Source organism: Mustela nivalis, assembly GCF_964662115.1.
Source record: "Mustela nivalis genome assembly, chromosome: 3".
Taxonomy (NCBI): domain Eukaryota; kingdom Metazoa; phylum Chordata; class Mammalia; order Carnivora; family Mustelidae; genus Mustela; species Mustela nivalis.
In genome coordinates, this window is record NC_139022.1 from 62,644,591 (window position 1) to 62,670,278 (window position 25,688).

Below are 25,688 nucleotides of genomic sequence, written 5' to 3' on the forward strand. Positions count from 1 at the left end.
TTTATTCATTTTTACTGCTGTATAGTAACTATTATGGATATATTATTTATTTATTCCATAGTTAATAGATGTTGGAGTTGCTTATATTTTCTTTGTTCTACAATTATCATCTTTATTCTACAAAATATCAAAGGAATTATATGCTATCAACAAGTACACGTTCTTTTCCAGGAATGCAAAGATGATTCCCATATCAGGAAAGCTAATGCTGAATTTCTCATATCAACAGACTGAGGGGGGAAAAAAGTGATCATGCCCTTAGATTATGAGGTGGAAGTTGATAAAATTCAACAACCATTCCCAGTAAGAAAGAACAAAAACAGAAGGGGCATAGAAATATGATAAAGATTGTTTAGAATAACACTTGCTATTGGTTTTTTGGTAAGCAGTAAAATATTGAAGATGTTTTAATTGAAAACAGGAACAAGCTAGGTGTCCCTTCATAATCATTGTTACTCAACATTATTTTTGGAAGTCCTAGTGAATGCAGTTAAATAAGATAATAATAATTGGTATGGACATGGAAAAAGAAAGATTAAATTATTTTTTGCCCCTTGATGACAGTGAAAACATGGAAAATCTAAGAGATTATTGGAAAAACTGAGCTAGGGAGCAGGGGATGAGGAACTCCACTAGAAATAATAGAATAAAAAAGAACAGTAACAGAGACTTTCCTTAACAGAAAACAAAACATACTACAAAGTCACTGTAGTCAAATTAGTATTATAATGACATAGAAATAGATCAGTAGACCAGAATAGAAAGTCCAGCAATAGATCCCAATATATGTGTATGTAGTAGTAGTGGTATTTTGTATCAGTGAGAACAATAGTTTAATCAGTATTACCAAAACAACTGGATAGATAGAAGGAAACCATAACCCATTAAAAATGAAGCAAAGATTAATTAAAAATTTTTTTTAATTAACTTATAAAGAAAGAAAACTGAAGAAAATTTGGGAGACTATGTCTAATTTAGGGCCTGGAAGAACTTCATTGACAGGAAAACCATAAGTTTTATAAAGAAAGACAGTTTTATTTGACTATATGAATATTGAAAAATAAAAAATCCTTTCTTGAATATAAATTTTATTTTTTAAGATAATTTACTTTTAATTTATAAAGGTATTGGATTTCTACTGTAGTTCAAGAAACACTGATGTAGGTTGTGCGTTGCCTATATTTCTGAGAAACTAGAAGATACATTTAAAGTTAGATTAAGTTGGAACATTTTTGGCTATAGTATGTCATAGATGATATGTACTTAAACTTGCATGATTTTAGGAGACACAGAATATCTGTTCATCCTATAAATAATAATGCTGTATTAACCACTGCATTAGTATGATAATGGCCAATTGCTCTGAGACCAGCAGGAGTCCCTTTAAATTGGCTTCTGTGTTTGTTTGTTTATTTATTTATTTATTTATTTACTTATTATTTATTTGACAGAGAGAAACAGTCAAAGAGGGAACACAAGCAGGAGGAATGGTACAGGGAGAAGCAGGGCTCTTACTGATCAGGGAGCCTGACACAGGGCTCAACCTCAGGACCCTGGGATCATGACCCAAGCCAAAGGCATATGCCCAAATGACTGAGCCACCCACGCACCCCTTCTGTGTTCTTTTAATGAGATTCCATTAATATTCAAAAACTGTTTTCCTTTTTGGCTTGAGTTCTCCCTGGTTCATCTTGTACTTCTCCTGCCCCAGACCTGGTATCAGCTGTTTATTCAAGGAGTCCTAGTTCATTGTAGTGAGGAATGATATTAAAGCCCAGATTCTAGGTACTAGGAATATTCTTTTCTACAGGATTCTGTGAAGCTGTGATCTTTTCTTTTATGAATGTTTTTATTTTTTATGGTTATATAAGCGTGGGAAGTCAGAATTATTTGCCATTCCAGTCTGTACACCAAGAAAAAATGCATTTTTAAAGATCATTTTCAATTGTTTACCATTACAGTGTTTTAATTTGTTTGTTGATTTTCTGATTAGGTCTTTCTTTTCTCTTATACTAAAATTCTTGATTCTTAATGTTATTAACTCAAAAATGTGTTTATCCTGCACTATAAGAAAAATAATTTCAAATAACAAAACTAATAATAATAGTACCAAGAAAATGACTGAATGAAATTTAAAATGTCTTGTTTAGTTCTTTTTGTCTTTGCAGTGTTCTGAACTCTGTTCTAAAGTCACTGGAAATAAATAATTTCTACGTGTTATTAAAAAATTTAATATACAGCTATTTTTTTCAATTTGGGGGATTAGTTTTTAAAAATAAGTATTTTGAAAGTTTTTATGTGTATATTCTTTTGATCTCTCCTGCTTTAGATATTTTCTTTTACTTTACCCACACATTTTTCACCACTACACTCATTAATGTGCTACACTTTTATTTTCTATTCTCAGATATACAGTATAATTGACTGCAGTTAATTTATCCAGCATTATTTACCCAAAAAAAGCAGAAAGGTAAGTCAAAGAAATGTTCTCATCATTTGTTTTCTATTTCTTAATGAATGAGATCATATTAAAATAATTGTTTCAGTTAATTAGGACATGTCACATGATCTAGTATTCACTATAATGGGTAAAATAAATAAAAATGTAGTGCTTTGTATATGGGAAAGCATGTTCTTCCCATAATGTGTGATAAACGTGTGTGTGTAATGTGTCTTACGTGTCCTGTATTTACATGTCAGTTGGTTGACTCCATGATGAATTTGTTAATGGTAAAATTTTTCATCCTACCTGAGATGTGAATAATAGATTTAATTATATTCATTCAGTAAGTATTCATTATAATGCTGAAAAATTATAAAAGTACATAAAAGCACCGTCCTGGTTTGGGGACTATAGCCTTGAGCTAACCAAAGACCCTGAACTCATGGAGCTGATATTGTGATGGGGGAAACAGACCACAAATAAGTCTGACCTTCTCAGCTTCCTACCATCTAACCAATCTCAGCAATTCCCACAATTGTGCAGTAATGCTAACGTTACAGATTCTGTCTCGTATATGTCCTGCCACTTTATTATAACCATTTGAAGACTTCCATTGGGCTTGCCAAGGCTATATAAATGGGACCCAACTGAAAGTTTAGAATATAGTTATTAAAGAATTTTTAAGAAACAAGGTGCTATAAATATACTTGTTTTGTAAAATTTTTGAAAAATCTGTGTTTGCAAGACATATAGCAGGTATTTATTTTTGGCATTAAAAACATGATAATTTACCCTACAGATGAATTTTATCTAGAGTTACTTTTAAAGAAAAAGTTCCCCTAGCACATTTCAAATGATTAAAGTTAAAAACATCTTGCTTGTACACAAGCTGCCTCAAATTCTTACTATAATGAGAAAGTCTATACACTTTCTCTTGTGACCCAGGATTTCCCAAGCTTGGTCAATTTATGATTACAAGAGGGATCACAAGAATAATAGTAACCTGTACTTTGCTGGCTTTGCCCCACCTGCAGAACTTCAAATCTCTCCAAAGGCTTGAATCTGCTCCCTTCCTTCCAAGCATTTTTAGGAATTCCCAAAGAGCTCTAATTATTAAGAACAAATCTGGTCAGCTGCCTTGCAGGTAGCCTCTGCTTGGCACTTGTAACTACATCTGTGGATATCACTATGTCTCCCTTGGGCATTGCTTCTGTTTTGACTCTGTTCTGGACACTGCATCCTCACAATAAGGACCACTGCTAATGCAAAGACACAAAGAGCCAAAGATCTTTGGCAAAGTCATCCTGAAAATGCCTCCTTCCCCCCCCCCCCTTTTTTTCCCTACGGGAGCAGGTACAGCGGGAGCTGTACCCTAACTGTACAGCTAATTTGTGAGTACTGCCTTAGGAAAGCTTAGTAAGATGGTTAAGGTGTCTCTTTTAATTCCATCTACTCTGAATCCCTATTGAATGTGAGACTAAGGATAGATCTGAGTGACATACACCACCTTATGCTCAAAATCACTCTTCTCCCAAGATAATTAAGGCATTATTACTTGACTGGCTTTGTCAGAGCTGGCCAATGTAATTAAATCTGGGTTCTCTCCCAGAAGGATCCTGCAGTCTTGTATACACAAGACTGTTAAAGGCTCATACAGGTCCTCAGATGTTGGACAACTGATGCATCAGACTGATAAAAAAAACCCATATATATAAATAATTGAGGATTTTTCAAATTGGGATATATTCCCAGGATGATGGTTGGTATAGGTAATAATAATGTATTGGTATTGTTTGATATTTTCAGACTGCTTTCAAAACATTCCTACCTCTGAGTGTTAGTTACTATGAGAATTAAGAAATAAGTGGGGTAACCTAGCTCATAGCACAGTGTTAAATTAATTAAGTAAGGAGGCCATTAGACTGAGGTGGCTCCAGTGCTTTAGCAGCCTACAGAAGCAAACCAAAACCTAAGCCTGTAAATGCCTCAAGATTATGCGGTCTATACCTAAGTACGACCCATCACAAACAGTCAACTAGGCTTTCCCAAAGAATGCAACTCCTTGAGCTATTCCCAATCAAATAATTTTCTTGCTTTCATTCCATGTCTTCCATATAAAATCCTTGCCCCTAGCTACAGTCTGTAGAGTGCTTCTAATCACTTCTGGTTTGGTGATGCCTGATGCAAATAAATTTTTGTTCAAATAAACTCTTAAAAGTTTTAATGTCCCTCAGTTTATCCTTTAACAACAGTTAACTAGTACATATTTGGCCTTCAGTAAGTGCCAGTACCCTTCCTTCAGATAACCATTTTTAAAATTACTTTGAGGGGGCACCTGGGTGGCTTGGTCGAAACTGTTTCAGCTCAGGTCATGATCTCAGGGTCCTGGGATCTTGTCCCAGTCATGCTCAGTGGGAAGTCTACATATCGATTCTCTCTCTCTATCTGCCTGCTCACATGTGCTCTCTCTCAAATCAATCAATCTTAAAAAATTATTTTGACATTATTAAGCATTTACCATCAACTGAGATGTACATAGTTTCAGAGCTTGCTGTGAGCTGGAGGAACTTAGCACTGGAACGGACAGAAGTAACCCACTTGTGAGTTGGCACCCAAAGGTGGTGGCTTCCAATCCAAATCCTTGACTGGGCCAAGGATTAATCTTAAAGAAGTTGTTCTTGAGACTTGACATATTACTTGAAATTGGAAGTATAGGTCCATATCATTTGAATTTGAAGTAGGTTTGAGGGAAGGATCTAGTTAGGATGGTTATCAGGATTCCAGCCAGTTGTGTGAAAAATCAAAACAGGCTGAAACCCATGTGAACAGGGAAAACTTAGTATTGACTTTTCACCCAAATTTTGCAAACTTTCTCAAAGCAACGTAGCTGTTGTAGGTAGGGGCGCCTGAATGGCTTAGTCGGTTAGGAGTCTGCCTTCAGCTCTGGTTATGATCTCAGGGTCCTGGGATGGAACCCCAGGTCCAGCTCCCCGCTCAGTGGAGATTGCTTTTCCTTCTCCCTTTTCCCCCACTCTGCTCACTCGCTCGCTCTCTCTTTCTAGCTCTCATTCTATTTCAAATAAATAAATAAATAAAATCTTTTAAAAGCAAAGTAGTTGTTGTATATTTACCAATGGCTGACATTTATCGAACATATCTGGTCTGTTAAATAAATCCTGTCACCTTTTGAAAAGTAAAATTTAGGTTAAGAAATTTGCCCAAGATTACACAGCCTAGCAGGTAGATAAGTGATAGAGTTGGAATTCAAATCGGAGTCTGACTGAGTCCCAAAACTCTTTATTTTCTAATTAAGCTTCTATTGCTTTCGCTTACAGTGTGTAAAATGTTCATTTTACATTTGCTTTGTGAAAATCAGAGATTCTCTTCTTTCTGTATTAAAGCCTTTTAAATACAAATAAATTTGAAGGGCTGTTACAAAATTTGGAGGTATTTTTAACCTTTTCCAATTAATGTTTGTAAGTATGGAGCCCTGTATTGTGAGCTATAAAATATAACATTATAGCTAAAGAAGATAACCATTAACATTATTTATTTTGTCTAACTTTATTACCTGAAATAACATAAGATACATAAGGACATGGATATAATTAAATTAAGTCAAACCTGTAATATGATCAGATACGGTCACAAATATAAAATAAGTGTGACAGGGTGGGATTTTTTGAAATCTCATGACCCTGTCTTTTTTTCATCAGTCCTCTCTCAAGGAGAGTCATTGAGAAAGCAAAGACAAAAAGAACTTTGTTAACATGACACAGAGTCTGGTTATGCTCTAGGTGTGGACAATATTAGCATGAGAAACTTTTTTGTTTTAGATTTGTTAATTCCATAAGATACTGAGGAGGATTAGAGCTAATAAAAAGAAAAAAAAACTGGATGAAACCAATTGGGAACTAGGACAGACATCAGGAGATGGGCAGATGGGTGAAAAGAACATAGGGGTGTCAGTGAGAGTGGAGAACAGGAAAGAAGACCAATGAGAGAAGGGACAGCCAACTCTTCCTCTGGGGTAAATTCTGATAGGTACATATCGTAATAGGACAAATAAAGGGTTACATTTCTTGCAGACTTTCATCATTGTCTAATAAGATTTCTTTCTGGCAGTGGATTGCAGTTTCCACATATTAAGAGTATAATTATCTTAAACATTAGGGTCATGATGGAGGGACGCATGTTCTTCTAAGGTTAAGTGAAGTGTTTGTGGTGCGGAGATGAGTGTTCTCAGACAAACTAGGACTACAGGCAAACTGAAGGTGGGGATCTGGCGGGCTTCACATGATAGAGAAGTTTTCTGATGGACATTGTTCTCTTTCCTAGACAGCTCCAATGAACAAACCTCTAGCACCCACAGCTTATGCTTGCTAAAGACAGTGGTCTAGCTACAATCAAATATAAAGGCTTCAAATTAAAATGGGATTTGTGTTAATCAACTCTGAATTCATCCACACTAAAATATTAACTAGGTATTCAATCAAATCCACATGATATGAAGTTCTTCTTATATTTGATAAATGGAAAAGAATGAAGTGGGATAATACTAGGAGGGAAAAAGATGAGGAAGAAGTAGAAGAGGAAGGCGGAGGAGGAAGAGGAGTTTAGATTTTATAATTTTGCCTGTGGTGGACCTAGTGATCTTTATTTGAGTGAAGGAAAACAGTCTGTTCAGAAGTTTTTCTGAAATAACTGCTGGTTTTCTTTTCCTCTTGGCATCGTATGTGAAGCATTTCTTTTAAACCATATGCCAACTCTTTTCAAAGGGAGCTTTGTTCTCAGGTGATCCATTAATTGAGGTATCATTGTAGAAGTTGGGGCAAAATTCCACATAATGCAGAACTCCTTAGTACGGTTTATTTTTCATTCTCCTTTCTCCTCCCCTTACGCCTTCAAACACATTTCTTCCTCTTCTCATTGCCAGAGTGATTTCAGAAGATTCTGTAACAAGCTCTCAGAGGCCCATTGTGCAGTAACAAAGAATTCTGTCAATGAGCTGTAGGTTCTGTCCTTGCCTGCTTTCCTGGGTGGAAGGGTACCTTCATCCCTCATTAATGGCAGAGTAGGACAAGTGTTGCCCTGGCCTGCAAACTTTCCAAGCACTAGGAACCCAAGCAAGAATTTGTCATGCCAATCAAACCTGTTGGGTGGATATGTGGGCAGGTGTTGAAGAACTTTTCTGGAAGAAGTATATGTAATCTTGCTGTAAAGGGGATATGGGTGTGGGATACAATGGGGAATAACATCCCTTAGGGTTTACTTGCTTTCCCAGGCACTTACAAAGTGGACCCAGCATCCAGGTTCTTTTGAATTGTGGTGAGGTGGCGATTTTTGCTAAGCTCTTTTGTCTCCCTATTTTCTTTTTGTTTCAGTGGAGGGGATCCAGAAAGTCATCATGGACCTTATGGATGAGTTTAAAGATGAATTCCCTACCATCCTAAGATTATCACAGTCTAATCAGGTAATGCGATTTCATAATTTTGAAAAGGATTATAAAAAGTACATTGTATTTTTAATATCCATTATTTAATGCTTGACTTTGAGATCAGTGCCTGAGCCTTAGGAAGAAATTAATTTTGCCTCAGAAGAACAAATTTCAAATCTCTGAATTGTTCTATGAGAAGCAGAGAGATGGACAAAAAAATGAAGTAGATAAATTAAGTTTAAAGAAAATCACTGTGCTGTTAGATTGGAAATGTGGAGCTCTCTCATAGCCACAATTGTAATGTATGTGGTTTGCTACATTTGCTTAAGATTTGCTTAATATTAAAAAAAAAGATTTGCTTAATATAAAAATCAGGAAAACACCTAGATATATTTTAACTAAAATATATATGGCAATTAAATCACTGGAAAAAAATAACTGACATAAATTATAATAATGAAAAGATAACTGTGGTATGAGTGTATGTTTTAATGTGGAAGAAAATAATGATATCAGATTAAACAAAGCATATGTGCATATGTTTTATATAATGTTTGTTCCCAAAAGGATTTGAGCCAGATAAAATATTGGGAATGAAAGAGGGAATAGGTAAAGAATTCTGAAACATTTGATCAGGAAAAAGTAATATAACCTAATTTACTTTAAAGTACACAGCTCTTAATGGAAAAGTATATTTAATCATCTAGACCACAGTTGGAATAGAATATGTTGTAAAGTTACATGGTACAGTAATAATTTCCTCATCCAGATATCAGAGTTTTGGCAATGTCAAACATGAGGAACATAGCCAAAACCTGGAAGTAAACAAAAAAGCTCTCTGAATAACACAGTAATCACGAAGTCTATATATTTCATTCCAAAGGAGAAATATTAGAGCCACTTTTAACCATTCATCCAGACAACCAGGCATCAAACATTTACTAAATACTTTGCTATTGTTTGGGACTGAGGAGAGGGACTAGAGAGAAAAGACAGGATGCTTTCAGCCAATTAGCTTAATGTAATCAAGACAGAACTGTAAACAAGTAATTGTTTTAGAATATAGTAAGAGGTAAATCCAACTTAGAGGAATGAATTGCTCTAGCTAGGATGGTCAGAGAAGGCTTTTTGGAGGAAGGGTGCTTAAATTGGGTTTCAGAGAATGAATATGAATTTTCTAAGTAAAAAAAGGGAGAGGATAAGTAGACAGGAGCAGAGGAAGCAGTGTCAGGACAAAAAGTGTGAAACAGCATAGGGTGTTCTCAGTATATCACGTAAATATGAACGAATGGCATGAGCCTTGAGTCTAGACTTAGAGGAAGGCTGATACTGAAGTGTAGGTATCTGGATACCTAGTGGTAAGATGGCATCCCAATGGTGGTCCACTAAGTAGGATAGAATCCAGACCGCAAACCAGATTTTATAAATCTGTATTTTAGACTCGGTGTATAATTGCTTCCCCCTATTTCATTCCCCTAGTTTTAGTATAAAGTCTTTTTAAATGTTGGAGATTTTTCTTGAATATGCACTGGAGTGTTAGAGAAGGAATGGGCAGGTAACCGTGCTTGGTCTAGGATGTAAATGGCTAAGACTGGCACAGTCTGGAAAGCCCTGTTTCCCCTTCAAGATTGTGATTCTTTCACCATTGGCAACATTAAAGGAGCTGGGTTTAATAATCTAAGAAATTGCAACTTTCTTTGTAATTCTCTTCATCTCTTCCTACCCCCTGAATAGCCTCATTATCATTAGAGCTGTAAATTTGGTTTAATAGCGAAATAGGTTGATACTCTGATCCCAAAGAAAGAACTCTGAGTTCCTCTTTCCAACTCATTGAAGTTATTTACTTATAAGAACTTTACCTCATCCAGAGAATAATATAAACATAGTTACTTTATTTCTCATTTTCAACACACTCATATTGTTCTTTTTCCACGGTTTACTTTGCTGACATTGGCAAGAAATCCAAGTTCTTAGGGGATATTGTAACAGATTGAAGTTACTTGTACTTCAAAAATAAATCATTCAGAAAACAATGCTAATACTTCAATAACTAAATTATTTTTAAAAGGTTGGATTGTAAATACTACAAATCTGATTATTTTGGAGATGATCCATAATTCCCAAACATACTGAAAGGAGTGGTTTTAAGACGACTTAGAGGATTTTAATTAATTGGGTTGGATTTTAAATCTCTAAATTTCATAATTAGTATTTAAAACTTTTTTTAAAGTTGTAGGCATTTATTTATTTAGGAAAAGGCCATCTTGTTGGGCAGAAACAAACAAAAGATTGGTGGGAATAATGGTGGGATTTTTATAGAGGGATATATCCAGAAAAATGGTTATTAAATAGTTCTTTATGACTAATGATTTTGAAGGAAATTTTCTTCCTGGGACTGAGGGAAGTTAATTTTAGAATCTTGGTTTGAGGTCATGTCTTCTGACATCATGTACTTCCCAGTCCAACACAGACCCCGGTACCATCAGTATCTACTTCCTTTAGCAAAAAAGTGAATTTTAAAGGTTTTCATTTGCAAGTTACAAATAATTTCCATATGAGGATTTAAAAATATTAAACTTTTACATTTGAACAAATGAAAAACTGTATTTTACAGTTAGGAAACTAAAAAGTTTAAATTTAGAAAATCTTTACTTGAATGCGAAAAATCTTTTGTGGTGAATAAGGTCAATTTTTGTGTTTTTAATTATGAAAAGCAATTATGTGTTTTATTCTGTAATTATCTTGAACTTAACCTTATACTATAAAATTAGGAGTTGTGGGATGCCTGGGTGGCTCACTCAGTTAAGCATCTGCCTTTGGCTCAGGGATCAAGTCCCACGCTGGGCTCCTCACTCAGAGGGGAGCCTTCTTCCTCTGCCTGCTGTTCCCCCTGCTTGTGCTCTCTCTCCTTCTCTCTGACAAATGAATAAAATCTTTAAAATAAAATAAAATAGGGAGTTGTAAGCGGAACATATTAGAATCCATACAAAACTTCAGATTTTTATAACTGTTTATATACTTTTCTGAATTCTCTTGGCTTTTTTTTTTTTTTTTTTAACATGCAGGACTAAACTCTTGGGGCTGGACCAGTGATGTCTGGAAATTACTCTTATTGGTATAGAATTTCTAAATATGATGAGAGTAGGACTGTGTTCTATAATTCAGTTATATTTTTGTTTTTGGTGAGTTGTTTCTAGTGGGGCACCATCATAATTGTGAAAGTTACAGAGCACATTGTACACTGAAAACTTTCAGGGTGGTTTCTATTTAGTATTTGGTATATTTCTCTATTTCCCCATGATACTCTTCATTCATTCATTTCAACAAATATTTATAGAGTACCCTACTGTGTGCCAGACCCCATTTGAGGTACTGGGGAAAGATCAGTGATCCAAATAGATATAAAACACTGTTGTTATAGAACTTACATCCTAGCGAAGTAAAAAAACAAGAAACAGGGAAAATAAACTATATATTATGTTAATGGTAGGTCTTAATAAAAAGAAGAAATTTAGAAGAGATATGAAATAAGGGTAGGGACAAGGAGAACAATTGACCATCAAGGTAGGGTGACCAAGAGGGTCTTAGTGAGAAAGTAATTCTTGAATTAAGACTTGAGGGAAGCAAGGGAGTAAACCTCAGTATCTTTGAAGAATCAAATGGCATCGTAGCTAGTGCTAAATCCCTGAGGTGAGAGTATATTTAACAAGCTCAACAAATAGTGAGGAGGAAAAGGAGAGAAAAAGACAATGAGGTTAGGGAGGTAAGGAAAAAACAACTCTTGTAGAGCTTTGCAGACCACTGTTTGTAATTTGGCTTTTAGACGGAGTGCAGTAGGAAGCCACTAGAGCAGCAGCGCAGAAAAGCAGGACAGGATCTGCGTTTTATGTGTGTCTCTGTTGCAGAGGCGTTGAGGAATAGAATGAATGTAGGCAAGGACAGAAGCCCTGAAGGAGGCCACTTTACTAGTCTGGAAAAGAGCTGGTATATAAATGCCGTGGACGGAGTGTTGGCATTGGGGGTAGTGAGAAGTGGTCAAATTCTAGGACTGTTCAGAGAAAGAATTGAATAAGATTTGCTGACAGGCTGGTTTTTTGGATGTAGAGTAGTAAAAAGCTGATGTAATAGAAATTGGAGTTCAGCATTAAAACTGCTGATGATAGAGAGATGGGTATGTCTCTAAAAAAAAAAAATAGGAAAGCAGGATATATTCGAAGAATGGGGCTCAAATATTGAAATTTGGAGCAGGATTTTTGAAACAATCTGATTAATTGATACTGGGTTTCTTGTAGTAAATCATCATTGCCTTTGTGTGTCTCTGAGATGGTGGTGGCAGGGGGGAAGGGAGTGGAATTTCTTTTCTCACATTCAGTAACATAGTCAGGTGATAATGATGACAAGAAGAATCATGTAAACTTGCACATTTTGCAGCCATTTCCAGTATGCTTAGGACAAGAGTCAAAACAAAATAAACCAGGGAAAAGAAATGGGCACTTCTTCTTTTGGGGTCAGCATTTAAATTTAGACACATGGCTTGGTAGAAAAATATATAACATACATAGTAGACAAAGGGAAAAGCTGATAGCTCAAAAAAAGGGGGGGGGAACCCTTTTATTTAACAAATTTTCTACCAGAGCCTATTTCAAAAATTCACTGAAGGCAAGAGTGAATTAGAATCATCACTATAAACTGGTGACTATTTTTTTTTTTAAAGATTTTATTCATTCACTTGACAGAGAGATAGATCACAAGTAGGCAGAGAGGCAGGCAGAGAGAGAGGAGAAGCAGTCTCCCTGCCGAGCAGAGAGCCCGATGCGGGGCTCGATCCCAGGATCCCGAGATCATGACCTGAGCTGAAGGCAGAGGCTTTAACCCACTGAGCCACCCAGGCGCCCCTATTTTTTTTTAAAGAGGAAAATCTCATTCTCCATCTCCAGGACTGTAAGTAGCTTCTCCTCTGTTGTTTCCTTTTAGGTACCCCCCCCCCCACACACACACACCTACTTTACGTGCACCTCAGGGTCTAGATTTGGTTTCTAATACTGTTCTGAAAAGCAGTAATGGTTTTCTAGGGAACAAGTTGATTATATGTTTTATGTTAGGAAAATAAAGATGGTCAGAAATATTTTGTTGCTAGAGGAAATATTTCTTTCAGAGATTCAGAGATATCTATGAAAGTATTGAAAAAGGAGAGCATTTTAAAAACTATGAAGGTAGAGGTACCTGAATGGCTCAGTCCGTTAAGCATTTGCTTTTGGCTCAGGTCATGATCCCAGAGTCGTGGGATAGAGTTCCACAGTGGGCTTCCTGCTCGGTGGGAGTCTGCTTCTCCCACTCTCTCTGCCTGCCGCTCCCCCTGCTTGTGCTATCTCTCTCTCTGTCAAATAAATAAGTAAAATCTTAAAAAAAAAAAAAGCCATAAAGGGAAGCATAGTCATCAAATTGTAATGATTTCAGCATTAAAAGGAAACAAAGATGATGTTAACTAGGAACAAGTTGAGTCTGTTGGAAAAAGCTATGAATTTATGACAATACTAAAATGAGAAATATAATACAAAGTACACTGAAGTGTTATTGTAATGCACACCTGAATTTTTAAAAATATTGTTTATAATAAATGCTATATTTTTGTCAACACAAGTTATATGATCCTACAGGAAGGTTTTGATTCATGGATTATCAAATACAAATAGGCTTATTTGTCTACACAGGTATATATTTAGAAAGACAATCTTGTAAAAGAGGGGAAGGTTGAGTCGATCAATCTAGTATAGTGTTTGGGGAAATTAATCAAGATTAGTTAACAGAAATACCTGAGTAAAGTCAGTGAATCCAGGCCAACAAGTACGGATCACCAAGATTCTGTAAAGACACAAAACAAGGAGAGGGAAATTTCATAAAGTTAGTGTTTCATCTGCAAAAATGAAGAATCCTTAAAACACTGAATGACTGTGTAGACAAAATTTCAGCATGGTGGAACTGTCCACATCCCACTCTTGTTCGCCTTGGCAATAGGGCTCTCACCTTTTGATTATAAATTATGAGAGAAAACACAGTAAGGTAAATCAGAAGTAAAACCAAACATTCTAGCTGCTCCAATTTCAGGAGGAGTTGGGAGGGCGAATCGGTGAAACAAAGCATAAGATCACAAGAGAAATTGAATCTGTGTGTAGGAACTCTGGATAGTGCAGATCATCATGGTTTCTCTCACCAGTGTGCTGGAAACCAAAATACAGTATCAAGTGATTGCACCCGTGTCTTATTTTGCTTGTCCTAACTGCTTTTAGGAGTTGCTCTGCTCTAAATTGGCTTGGAATTGCCACAATTCTAGCAGCCCACAACTCCAATGGCCTTCTCCTGTTCGTATTGACTAGGAGGGCTGAGACCAAAGGTGGGATAATGGGACTTTTTCAGTCACGTTAACAGATGAAATCATAATGTGACACCAGGTGCTGCAGATGTACATCCTCATTGACAGACTAGTACATTTTCGGGTGATCTCCAGTCACAAAGGCTAAAATGGTAAGAGAGGCACTGAACTTCAGTGACAAAAACAGCGATAATAAAATTATATCTTCAGGATAATGGCTGAGGCATTTAAAGGACATACACAATACATTAGCTCTTAATGCAACTATATGTTGCTCATTGTAGGCCAAAACAATCCATCTAAAAGATGTTTTGTACTTATACATATATTTGGATTCAATAAATAGAGACTCGAAGTTGCTTATTTGTGTTATAAACCATTAGTTCCCCCGCCCCAGTCAAATATGAAAAAGCCAGAATAGCCCATAAAATTGCTTAAATGAATAATGGCAATGATCCTTGCTGTTGCCTGGAATGCAGTCTGACCACATTGTAAGTAATTTCTCTGCAGTTCACTTTCTGGTACTGCAAGGAAGGATCTACATGTCATATGTTTTGCTAAGGCCACAATTTTTTTCTGTCAGAATGCTCATAAGTTTTGAAGTTTTTAGAAATAAAAGTTCCTTAAGCTTGTGAATTAGTATATAAGGCATTTGTTTTTTTTTGTTTGTTTGTTTTTTGTTTTTTTTTTGTTTTTTAAAAAGATTTTATTTACCCATTTGACAGAGATCACAAGTAGGCAGAGAGGCAGGCAGAGAAAGAGGAGGAAGCAGGCTCCCCACAGAGCAAAGAGCCGGATATGGGGCTTGATTTTTTTTTTTAATATTGTACCATGCATTATGTATGAATGCTTTAATCATTTACATTTTTAAAATACACTGGGGAAATATTTGTAACAGTTTTGAATAAGGATATTTAATGTTTGAATAATTCAAACATTGAGTAATATTTGAATAAGAACTGCTTACTTTTAAAAGCGCTCTTTAAAAAAAAAAAAAAAAAATCAATGCAAAAATAAACCCAGAGAGAAAAATGAAAATTTTAGGTCTTTTGGCTAGTAACTTAAATTCTGGATATTTATGCTGAGGCAAAAATCATACATTTATTCAAAGATTTAGGTACATGGGGCGTGGGATATAAGTATTGGACACTGAGTATGCATAGGCCCATGCGTAATGTGCTGTTAGGTCGTACTTGGTCTCAGTCTGGAGTAGGTTGTAATAATTCATGCGAGAATCACACATCAGTCACTTTTTAGAGGCTTATTTTCCAGAAAAGAGAACCTATGCAGAAAACGTCCAAAATCAGAATGGCTGTTGCCTTAGCAAGGATCAACCGAGGAACATTGATTCAAGGATTAAACACCATATCCAGATCCTCCAAATCAGTGGCCAAACTTCTGCATCCCCAGCTTGCTTGTAGACTTCTAGAGTTAAGGAACATATCGCATCGTTTGCTGAGGGAAGTTAATGCACCAAAACAACCCCTCTATAACGTGCAGGTGAGCTCATATTAACATTTGCACAAGATACAGCCTCTTTTTTAAGAAACTGTTTTGAAATTGCAAGATTTGAAAATGTAGCTCATTTGGTTATCTTACATATGAAACAAGAATAGTTGGATAAGAAATGAATGGTTTGGTCTTTTTTCAATATAGTATATATGTCCTGATTTAAATAAATCTGAAAGAGGTGGTAATGTGGGCTTTTTTTTTTTTAATTTATTTTTGGCATCACAGTATTAATTATATTTTCACCACACCCAGTGCTCCATGCAATCCGTCCCTACTTGGTTATTTGATTGAGCTTTATGAAACTAAATTTCAAATGATTCAACCTAAATATCAGCATACAGATTACCGCTTATGTTAAACCTAAAAGGAATCCCATAAGCCTTAAAAATGATTGTTTTGTTCCTTTTTCCCCCATAACCTTGCTGTGTTTCCAAGACAATCTTTATTTGACTTAACATATTTGAATATATTCAACCATAAACTCATTTTGGTAGATCCACCAACATCCAGTGTATTTCAAATTACAGGTTCTACATGGTTTTATTGAGGCTCTGTTATATTTTGTTAAGGACAACAGCTCTTAAAGCTTTTTCAGGACCAGTTTGTTTTTCCTAAACTTTGTGGCATAGAACTCTGAATTTTTCCGCTTGGGCATTATTCAAAGCATTCTAAATGTTTGTTACAACAATTGGGAATCTTGCAAGCCTGGCATCGAAACCCGAGAGTGAATCGTTTTTGTTGTTGTTGTTGTTGTTGAAGGAAGAAGAACCCTGGCTCAAAGAGAGTGAAGCCAAAAATATGTATTAGTTCATCTAGTTGAACAATTCAGAGTTGATAAGGTTTCAGGGTATAGGTACTCAAAAGATGCCTTCAGGGTCCTGTTCTCTTTCCACCCATCCTGGTTCTGCTTCCTCTGTATTGACGCCATCCACAGACTGACTTTCCCTTCATGGTTACAAGATGATTTGCAGCTGTTCCCAGGACTCCATCCTTCCAGGTTCAATAGAGCCCCAAAGAATGACAGTCCTTGAGCCAGCATTCCTGGCCAAGTCCTGGGGTTCTCAGAGAAAGGTATACCTCTAAAGCAGGGGAATGGGATGCACTGTTTGACCTAGGACTGCCATCCAGACCACATGACCAGAGAATGGGGAGAGGATGAATCCTCAAACAAAATTTGGGTTATTTCGAAAAGATGAGAAAATGGATGATGGATGGCTAAAATAAACAAAATATCCATTACATAGGAATCTCTCTTTCATCAAAGATTTTAACATTTCCAGAAATCATGGGATAGCTCCAGCTATGAATTGCCTGAGAAAGCAATTAGAAAAGGCTCGTTATAATACCTGAGTTTTGAGAAAGTAAAAAATGTTTTGTGTTTATTACCTGCTGGATTCTCTAAGCAGTATAAACGTTATTCTTGTATCTTTAGTATGTCAAAAAGAAATACAGCTGAGATGTATAATTTCCACTGAAATACATTTCTAAAATGAATGTTTCACCTTGATGTTTTTTCCCTTGCATTGTTAACCTTTATTTTTTATAGAGGGTTGATATAAGAAATGTCCTTTGAAGAATATTTCTGTTTATGTATTATAAAATCACACTTAAAGACACTGTCCATTATATTATACAGGCTTTCTTTTTGCTTCTCTTTGCTAAGTCAGAACTGAAGAATCTGAGGTTTTACACTATTTACGAGCTAACAAGTTAGCCCGCCACAGCTGTACAAACACACACTCTGATAGAAGACACAAGACTCCCTTGAATCAGAGACCGAGACTGTTTATTATTAACTTCAGAAGCAGCAGCCAGAGCAATATTTTGTGTCATTTCCCTAACCCCTCAGTTCCCACAGGGCAAGGCAGTGAGAGCCACGTGTTCCCTATGCATGTAGTAAGTTACATCACAGGAGAGGAGCCTGAAATTAGCAGACAGCTTTTTTAGGAGTGCTGGCCTACTGGCCCAGCCTGAGAGAGAGGGACAGAGAAATAAAGGGAGAAAAAGAAAGAAGGGTTTGGGGTAGAGAAGTAAATGTTTCTAGAGGGTTTGCAGAGAAGGTTTTATCTTTAGTGCCCTAAGACATGTCTTGGGAAGTACATCTCTAGATCTCCCTGGAGAAATATACTTTCTCTAGCTTCTAAAGCTGTTAGTTATTCAACTATGTCCTTTGTTCAGAAGGCCCAGTTGGTACAGGAATGAGAGACATCCACAGAGAAATGCTTCCCAGTACTCATGAAAATTCAGTGGCAGGAAAATAATCTGTCTTTCCAGTTGAATTTATGTTTCCTTTTACCCAATAAGGAGAACTGAAACAAAACAAAACACATTTGCCTTTTGCCCTGTTTCACAGGTAAATTTAGAGCTTAATTGTGATGATGTTTTCCAGGAACCTGACGTGAAAGAAGCAGGTAGAGGGAGTACTTGACCTATCCAAGGTCCTTGTGTTGACTATGACTGTCTCTATGACATCAGTTCAAAATCAACACCCATAAAATTTCTTCTCCTGTGCTCTTATTCTAATTGTCTTAGATCCCAGCTTTAATTTTTTTAACTCTTATCAATAAAATATTTCAAAATATATGAAAGGTAGTTTATCAGAAGTCCCACCCAAATGTAAACTGGTAGTAATATTTTGCAGTATAAACTTTGGATATCTCCTTTATAAAAATATAATTAACCATGTCCTGAACCATTCCCTGTTTTTTTTCTCTACCAAATGTGATCATTGTCCTGAGGTTGATATGAGCATTTGTGTGCATACTTTAATAGTTTCACTACATTTGTATACATCTATTATTCTCCATATATTTAAAATTTATATAAATGATATACTGTATGCATCCTTCTGAAACTTTCTTTTTTTACTCAACATTTTCAAATATGTAGCTATGGTTTATTGTTTTATCTTCTTTATGGTATCCCATTGTAAGAAAAAATAATCCACGGTTTATTACTGGACAGGTGGCCAATTTATTTTCCTACTTTTTGTTTTCCAAACTGTATTTCTTTGAACACTCTTGTAATTGCCTCCTTATTCTGTGTGTGAGAGACATTCTCCAGGTATACGTATATGTCTAGAAGAGGAATTACTGGGTCATGAGAGTTGCATATCCTCAATTTTATTAGCTGTTGTCGAAATGTTTTTCACTTTCAAAATTCAAGAATCATAGTGATTCTTGAATCTGAGAAGAATTTCTTTAGTTCTGGAATGTTCTTAGCCATTGTTTGTTCAAATATTACCTCTTTCTCATTTACTCTAATCACTGTTTCTGGAGTATCTGTGAAACATACCTTGGACCTTTTCATTTTATTCTTTTTTTTTTCATTTTTTATTTTTTTTAATAAACATATTTTTATCCCCATCATTTTATTCTTTATGTCTATTTACCTTCCTCATATTTTCCTTTTGCTTATCTCTTTTTGATACTTCCTGGGACATATACTCACACACTTAAGTTTTTCCCTTTAGTTCCTGGCACAGGGAAATTTTTTTCCTTCTATCCTTCCTTCATTCCTTCCTCCTTCCTCCCTCCTTCCCTCTTTTTTCCTTTTTTTGTTTCTTTGTAAACTCGGTCTTTTATTAGACTTTGGAGTTTGATTTTTTTTTATGGAATTTCTAGGGCTGTTTATATGGAATTTTTAGAGAGTTCCACATTAGCCCAGTCTGCCCTACTACTGGAACCAGACGTCCTTCTCTGGTATCTTTTACAAATTTTAATATAAGATGGTTACATTTCTTTCTGGAAGTAAGTGAAGTATTATTCTACCTTTTCATTTATTCAACATATATTTATTGAACATTGACTTGTAAAATCACTAGGTTGGATACTAGGATTCATAGATGTCTCACTCTTGCCCTGAATGGACTGTGTGGATGATAGGCAGTGTTAGTGGAGTATAGCAAGTTCGTGATCAGTGTGTGCAAAGTGTACTATGGAAGCATCAACAAGGGGCATAGAATTCCACAGAATAGTCAGTGTTGGCTTTCTAGAAGATAATACTGGATCTTGAGAGAGGAGGTATTAGCCAGGTGAAGAAGTAGGATAATTATCCCTGGAAGTGAACAAGTAATTAAGATACTGAGGTCAGAGAGAGCATAACTTATCTAGGAAATGTAAGCAGTTCCATATGGCTAGAGTGAGACAAGTGGGAACAGTCTCAGATCAGAGATCCCAGGGTCCTTGAGGGTTAGGAATGAGAAATAAGCTTCACTCAGATGATATGTATTAGGGTGGAGAATCAGAATCACTACTAAGAGGAATTACATTATAGTGAAGATAATGGCCTGGAGAGTCAAAGAACAACAGAGTAATTTAAGAGATGTGGCAGAGGTCAATGGATTGGTCTGTGAATGGAACTTTTCAGAGTACCAGTGTAGCAGAGAGATAAGTGGCATAACCTGAGGGAGCTACACCAGCCCCGGTACATACAGTGCTTGGCTGTCTTCCCACAGTGACAGAGTTTCGCTCACCCAGAGTGGATTCCAGCATGAATTCCTTCAAGGATTGTCAGGCTGCCTTTGTCAAAGTGGAGCTTTCTGGTATGCAGAAGTAAAAAAAAAAAAAAGTGAAATCTGAAATTGCCAATGCAAGGGGAATATGCTTTGTAGATGCATGGAGGACATCACTTTATGTAGGAGGGTAAGCAGCGTACTTAACCTATGGGGAGGTATTAAAGATCCTGATCTTCATATGTCTGACTTGTCACTGATCTGAGAATAATTAATGATAGGAAGATACTTTTGTACATAGAGCACCTTAAATGGTTCTACCAAAACTCTGTTGGATATTATGTAGCTGGGGATGCCAGTCAGGCAGTTTACTCATTCAGGAACAGGTAATAGAGGAACATTTTCATTAGGACACTACCTATGTCTAGAATAGTATGTCAGCCCTCTAAAGTGGTCTGAGATGAAGCATACAGTAATGGTCTCCTCAAGATATTTAGAATATGAATGTTGTTACAGGAGCTCCTTGACAGTATGACCAGGCCTTTCTGATTATATACTCAGCCCTAGAGCAAGGCCTATTTATATTAGCATATTCAAAGATATTGAGCCCGATATAAATTATCCAAAGACCCAACTGATACAAGCAACCTGAAGAGATCCGAGGACTTGTTGTAACATGAGCATAGTTGGAGTTGGTCTTCTCCAGCTTGATAAAAGAGACTTCCATTGCACCTGTCTTCACGGGTGCTGAGTTGGGTTGTTTCTCAAACCCTTCCAGTTTATGCAGCGCTGAGATTATAGCAAGTTATCTGCTATTTCTAAAAGGGTCTCAGGAATGGAAAACTCTGGTTAGATCATTTCTCGGTGGTTTTCAACAACCCCAGCATCAGTACTTACAGAATGGTGCATCTGCTTAGCCTTATGAGCTGTCTGGATGAGTAAAGCTTACAGCTGCTCTAGGCTGCAGTGACCTAGATAATCAGCCTGAATGCTGACTTCAGCCAAGACACGTCAGCTCCCAGACATAGTTGTTGACTTTGGCAGGGCAATGCAGGGCCACAGGAGCTCTTGCTATGATAGAATCTTCCATATATATGTCACAATTCTCCTTATAATGGCATGGGAGATGACTATTTATCCTTGGTACAGGCACTGTGAAGTGGTGTAGGCCAGATATGGGCAAAGTGAAGAAAAACCTCACCATCTACAGTGCCTATGACTTATGTGGATCCCAGTGCACTTGTGCTCCCTTTTTTAGGAAGAAGATCAGGTATTTTTCCAAGTATAATTTCTTCCTCACCCCCAGCACTTCAATGTAGACTGGGATTTAAACTCAAACATCACATATTTTGTGTAAAGAAATATATGTAAACCTCAAAAACATCAGGAGTTTCTACAGGTCCTAGATGGGCCTGCCATGAGGTTATCTTGGGTGGTATAATTCAAGAGCTGGGGGAAAAGGACAATTCCTAGAAAGTAGAATCCCTGGAATCTTGATGACATAACTTCTCCAGGTCGGCCAAGAGGTTGGGCCATTTGAACTTTTATAGGATCTTGTGAGTAAGAGCTTATTCAAGAACAGTGTTCTGCAGGATAGTAATAGGAGTCTCTGCCTATATGAAGTCAAATAATTTTCTTTACTGTGGACTGCTAGGCGTCCTTCCTGGGTTCTTGAATATGTGAGTGGTTCAAGCAAAGACAGAGCCATGTAACTTTTCCAAACCTACAGGAAATACTTTCTTCTGGGCCTATTAACCAGTCATTGCTCCTTGCAACACTTACTTGTGAATCACTGAGTTAAAGTTTCTCTATTATTTCCCCTAGTATCCTTTGAACAACATAACCTAAGTTGGGCCTTAAGGTTGATTCTTTAACCTTTAACCTTTAAGTCATCTGTAAGTGGATCTTTATTATTTTCTAAACTGCTTATAGTTTGCTTTTTTGTGATTTATTTCAATTTTAACGAAAATAAGATAAGCACAGATACTTCTTTTATGAGATGAGGCAGTCAAAATTATATGACAGAGATGGAACTCAAAATTATGTCAAAGGAATTTTGTTAAAGATTGAAATGCTTTTACTATTGAGATACCCATATAGCTGAGATGTTATTATGAGCATATAACACATCCACATATCTTATATATACATACATATTAATATTAAAAATTCGGGGTGCTTGGGTGGTTCAGTGGATTAAAGCCTCTGCCTTCAGCTCGGGTCATGATTCCAGGGTCCTGGGATGGAGCCCCGCATCAGGCTCTCTGCTCAGCAGGGAGCCTGCTTCCTCCTCTCTCTCTCTGCCTGCCTCTCTGCCTACTTGTGATCTCTGTCTGTCAAATAAATAAACAAAATCTTAAAAAAAAAAATTCAAGAAAGGAGTATATGGCCATAATATTGATATCAAGATTCTTTTAACTTAAATATTCAAAAAATTAATATAAGTTTAAGTAAATTTTTATAATTGGCTGAGATGATCTAAATACAACTTTTGATTTACAAATTTCTCCTATTTATTTATTTATAATTTTTTAATAAACATATAATGTATTATTAGCCCCAGGGGTACAGGTCTGTGAATCGCCAGGTTTACACACTTCACAGCACTCACCATAGCCCATACTCTCCCCAATGTCCATAACCCCACCCCCCCCTCTTTATTCCCCTCCCCCTGGAAACACTAGGTTGTGGGGTTTTTTTAATCATATTTTGGGTTTTCTTGTTTTTTTGTTTTATCATATACTATTCCTGCTTGTAGCAAGCCAAAAATGAAACAGTGTGGTTTATAATATGAAAAACATGTATTGGAAGTAGGTCATGAAATTGAAAAATGGCTACTTGCCAGGAGCCACATAAATTTTGGAGGAAATGCATTTGCTATAGGAATGATTTGTTACAGGAATAGCAAGTATTTATTAAAAGCATTAAAATGGTGAAAAGGTGACCTTAGGCAATATCAGATTCATCATTCAGAAGTGTAACATATATCAGATATATAGTTTATTTTGAAACTTTGAAAAATAATCAGTTTTAATTACCTCAGGTGAAGGGCAAAATGCGAAAAAAAGATGCAGTGAAATAGAAACAGAGTAATTTCTCATGCATGCAGACGCCACTTTTATTTTTACTGTATATGGCCTACCAGTTATTGGATATGGACTTCCCACTGTACATCCATATATTCACAAACTCATGAATCTTTTACTTTACTTTTACATTTTATTGGGAGTATATCTGCTTTCTTTCCTAACATTTGCTCTCTACTTATCTGTTTGTCTCCTTGTAGCCTAACAGTGGATACTATCAGTTTGATTCTTCTAGCAAGAGGGAAAGAGCAGCAACTTCTTTAGTTCCTGGAAACTCTTTCCAGAGCCAGGAACTCTGGGAAATTTTCCAGACCAGCTTATGGAGAGAGTGGGTTAAAAGTGCCCGTCCCTATTCCCCTATCTAGGAATCAGTAGGGCCTGAAAGACAGGAAATAAGAAGGAATGCCTCCCTGCCCTACTCCTGCCCTCCACCCCTCCCCGCCCTGCACTGCTCCCCACAACTCCATCTCTTCGCTGATCGGCTAGATAGTATTCTTGGCTTTAGCATTCCATTAATCGCTTAAGAGAAAAGAAGGTCAATGGTGATGGGCGCTTTGTTCTTCATTCAGCAGTGGCAGCAGTAAGCAAAAACTGAATATACTGCAACAGGCACTTAAAACCCAGTGCCATACAAACGTTTGTTCAATAAAATGTTATGAGGCATTCTTCAGAAGCACATTTTAAGAGGCTGTAATACGCCATTGAGTGGATATTGCTTAATTTACCTAACCATTCTGCTATCAATTGTTTCCATTTTTCAGGGTCATAAGTAACTTTACACATACATACTGTTCTTTCTAGTTTGTGTGCATTTTTACTGTGCATTTACATGATTTTATTAGCTGCAGCCTGTACCTTCAGGAGTTATTGAAGCCATTGAGTGTCTTGGCACATACTTCAGAGGAGCATGGCTAACTGCCACTTCACTGCTGAATGGGAAGGGAATGTTTTTTCCAATGCCCTCCTTTCATATCCTACTCAAGGCAACAGAGGTGACCTAGAAGAGAGAATGATTCTCCTAAACTAAACATATTGTTGTTTGAGGCAGAGACACCTATTACCAGAAACTAAAAACCTCTGAGAGACAAATTCATTTTTGGTGTAAACCTCTGTTTCAAAGAAGCATGCTGGATATGAGTGCAGAGCATTTCCTGAAGCTTAATGTTCACCTAAGGTTAATGCTGGCCTTCAGCAGTCTCATGATTAACATTTCCAGTCAGGTCATTAATTTGCAGGAAATGCTTTGTATTTCGATTACTGTTTGCTTAATGAAGAAGTGAAAAATTTAGTAAAGGATGATTACATGAATTTGAACAAAGAAAAGACTGTTTTTCTAATATGCACAGTGGCACCCCCTAGTGAGCACACTTGTTAAATGTAAAAAAGTTAAAGTAATTTAGATTTTGGAAATGCAAGTTTTTTTATTGATCTTTTATAAGTTTTAATAGATTTGTCATAGCAAAAGAAAGTACCTTTTTGTAAAAATAAATAAATAAATAAATAAATAAACAAACCAATATGTTTTCAGAATGTGAAAAAAACCAAGATAGACCCAGCAGATAACTTTCTTTAGAAAGAAATATTTAAATTCTCATTTTACAGTAATATTTTAAAATTTAGCATTGTAACACTGAAAACTTTTATTGTAATTAGAAAACTCTTTTTTTTTTCGCAGGTCAGAAGGGGTTCTTTGTTTGAAATCATTTCTTTTCCGGCAAAGACTGCTTTAACTAGCATAATATGTGCTTCATATGCAGCACTAATTTATCTGGTAAGTTAAGAAAATTATTAGAATCTAGGTATAAATGTACTTATTTCATATAATGTTAAAGATATAGACACATAGTAAATTCATAAACCAAGATACTGTTCTCTTGTACACAAAATAATTTTACATTAGAAATTTACTTTTCTAAAATAATTACTCTTCTGAGGTAAACTCATTCCATTTCTGAGGCAAGTCAATCCATCAAAACCAAATTTACTTGAATAAAATTATTTTTATAAAGTTTATTATTATTTGGTGAAAACATTTTGGTTTTATTTTCACAGCTATGGTGGTTTTGTTTAATCCATTGTGCCATGGTTGGCTAAAGTTCAGTATTCTGTCATTTAAGTTTATGATATTGGGGAACACAAATATTAGTGTACTTTGAATTACAAGTTCTGTAATTCAAAAGTGTTCATTACAAAGTGTGACAGAAGGAGCGCCTGGGTGGCTCAGTTGGTTAAGCATCCAACTCTTGATTTCAGCTCAGGTCATGATCTCAGGGTTTTGAAATCGAGCCCCACATAAAGGCTCTGCACCAAGTATGGAGCCTGCTTGGGATTCTCTCACTCTCCCTTTATTCTTCCACCACCTTTCACAAATGTACTTTCTATCTCTC

The 25,688-nt window shown here is 36.3% G+C and overlaps 1 protein-coding gene across 9 annotated transcripts in view; it reads left to right on the forward strand.

The window, feature by feature from the left end:
- The window catches only part of SPATA9 (spermatogenesis associated 9), a 36,242-nt gene that overhangs the window by 3,267 nt on the left and 7,287 nt on the right, over nucleotides 1-25,688 (forward strand). For 3 of the 9 annotated variants that reach the window (XM_082723945.1, XM_082723946.1, XM_082723942.1), the window contains 3 exons: nucleotides 7,828-7,916; nucleotides 15,523-15,750; nucleotides 24,977-25,072. In XM_082723945.1, the coding sequence (XP_082580071.1) occupies nucleotides 7,851-7,916; nucleotides 15,523-15,750; nucleotides 24,977-25,072 (390 nt within the window). In that variant the 5' untranslated portion in view covers nucleotides 7,828-7,850. Of the gene's footprint in view, nucleotides 1-6,453; nucleotides 6,474-7,463; nucleotides 7,650-7,827; nucleotides 7,917-15,522; nucleotides 15,751-24,976; nucleotides 25,073-25,688 lie in introns of those variants that run through there. The other 6 variants (XM_082723948.1, XM_082723947.1, XM_082723940.1 and 3 more) reach the window with 6 other exon arrangements.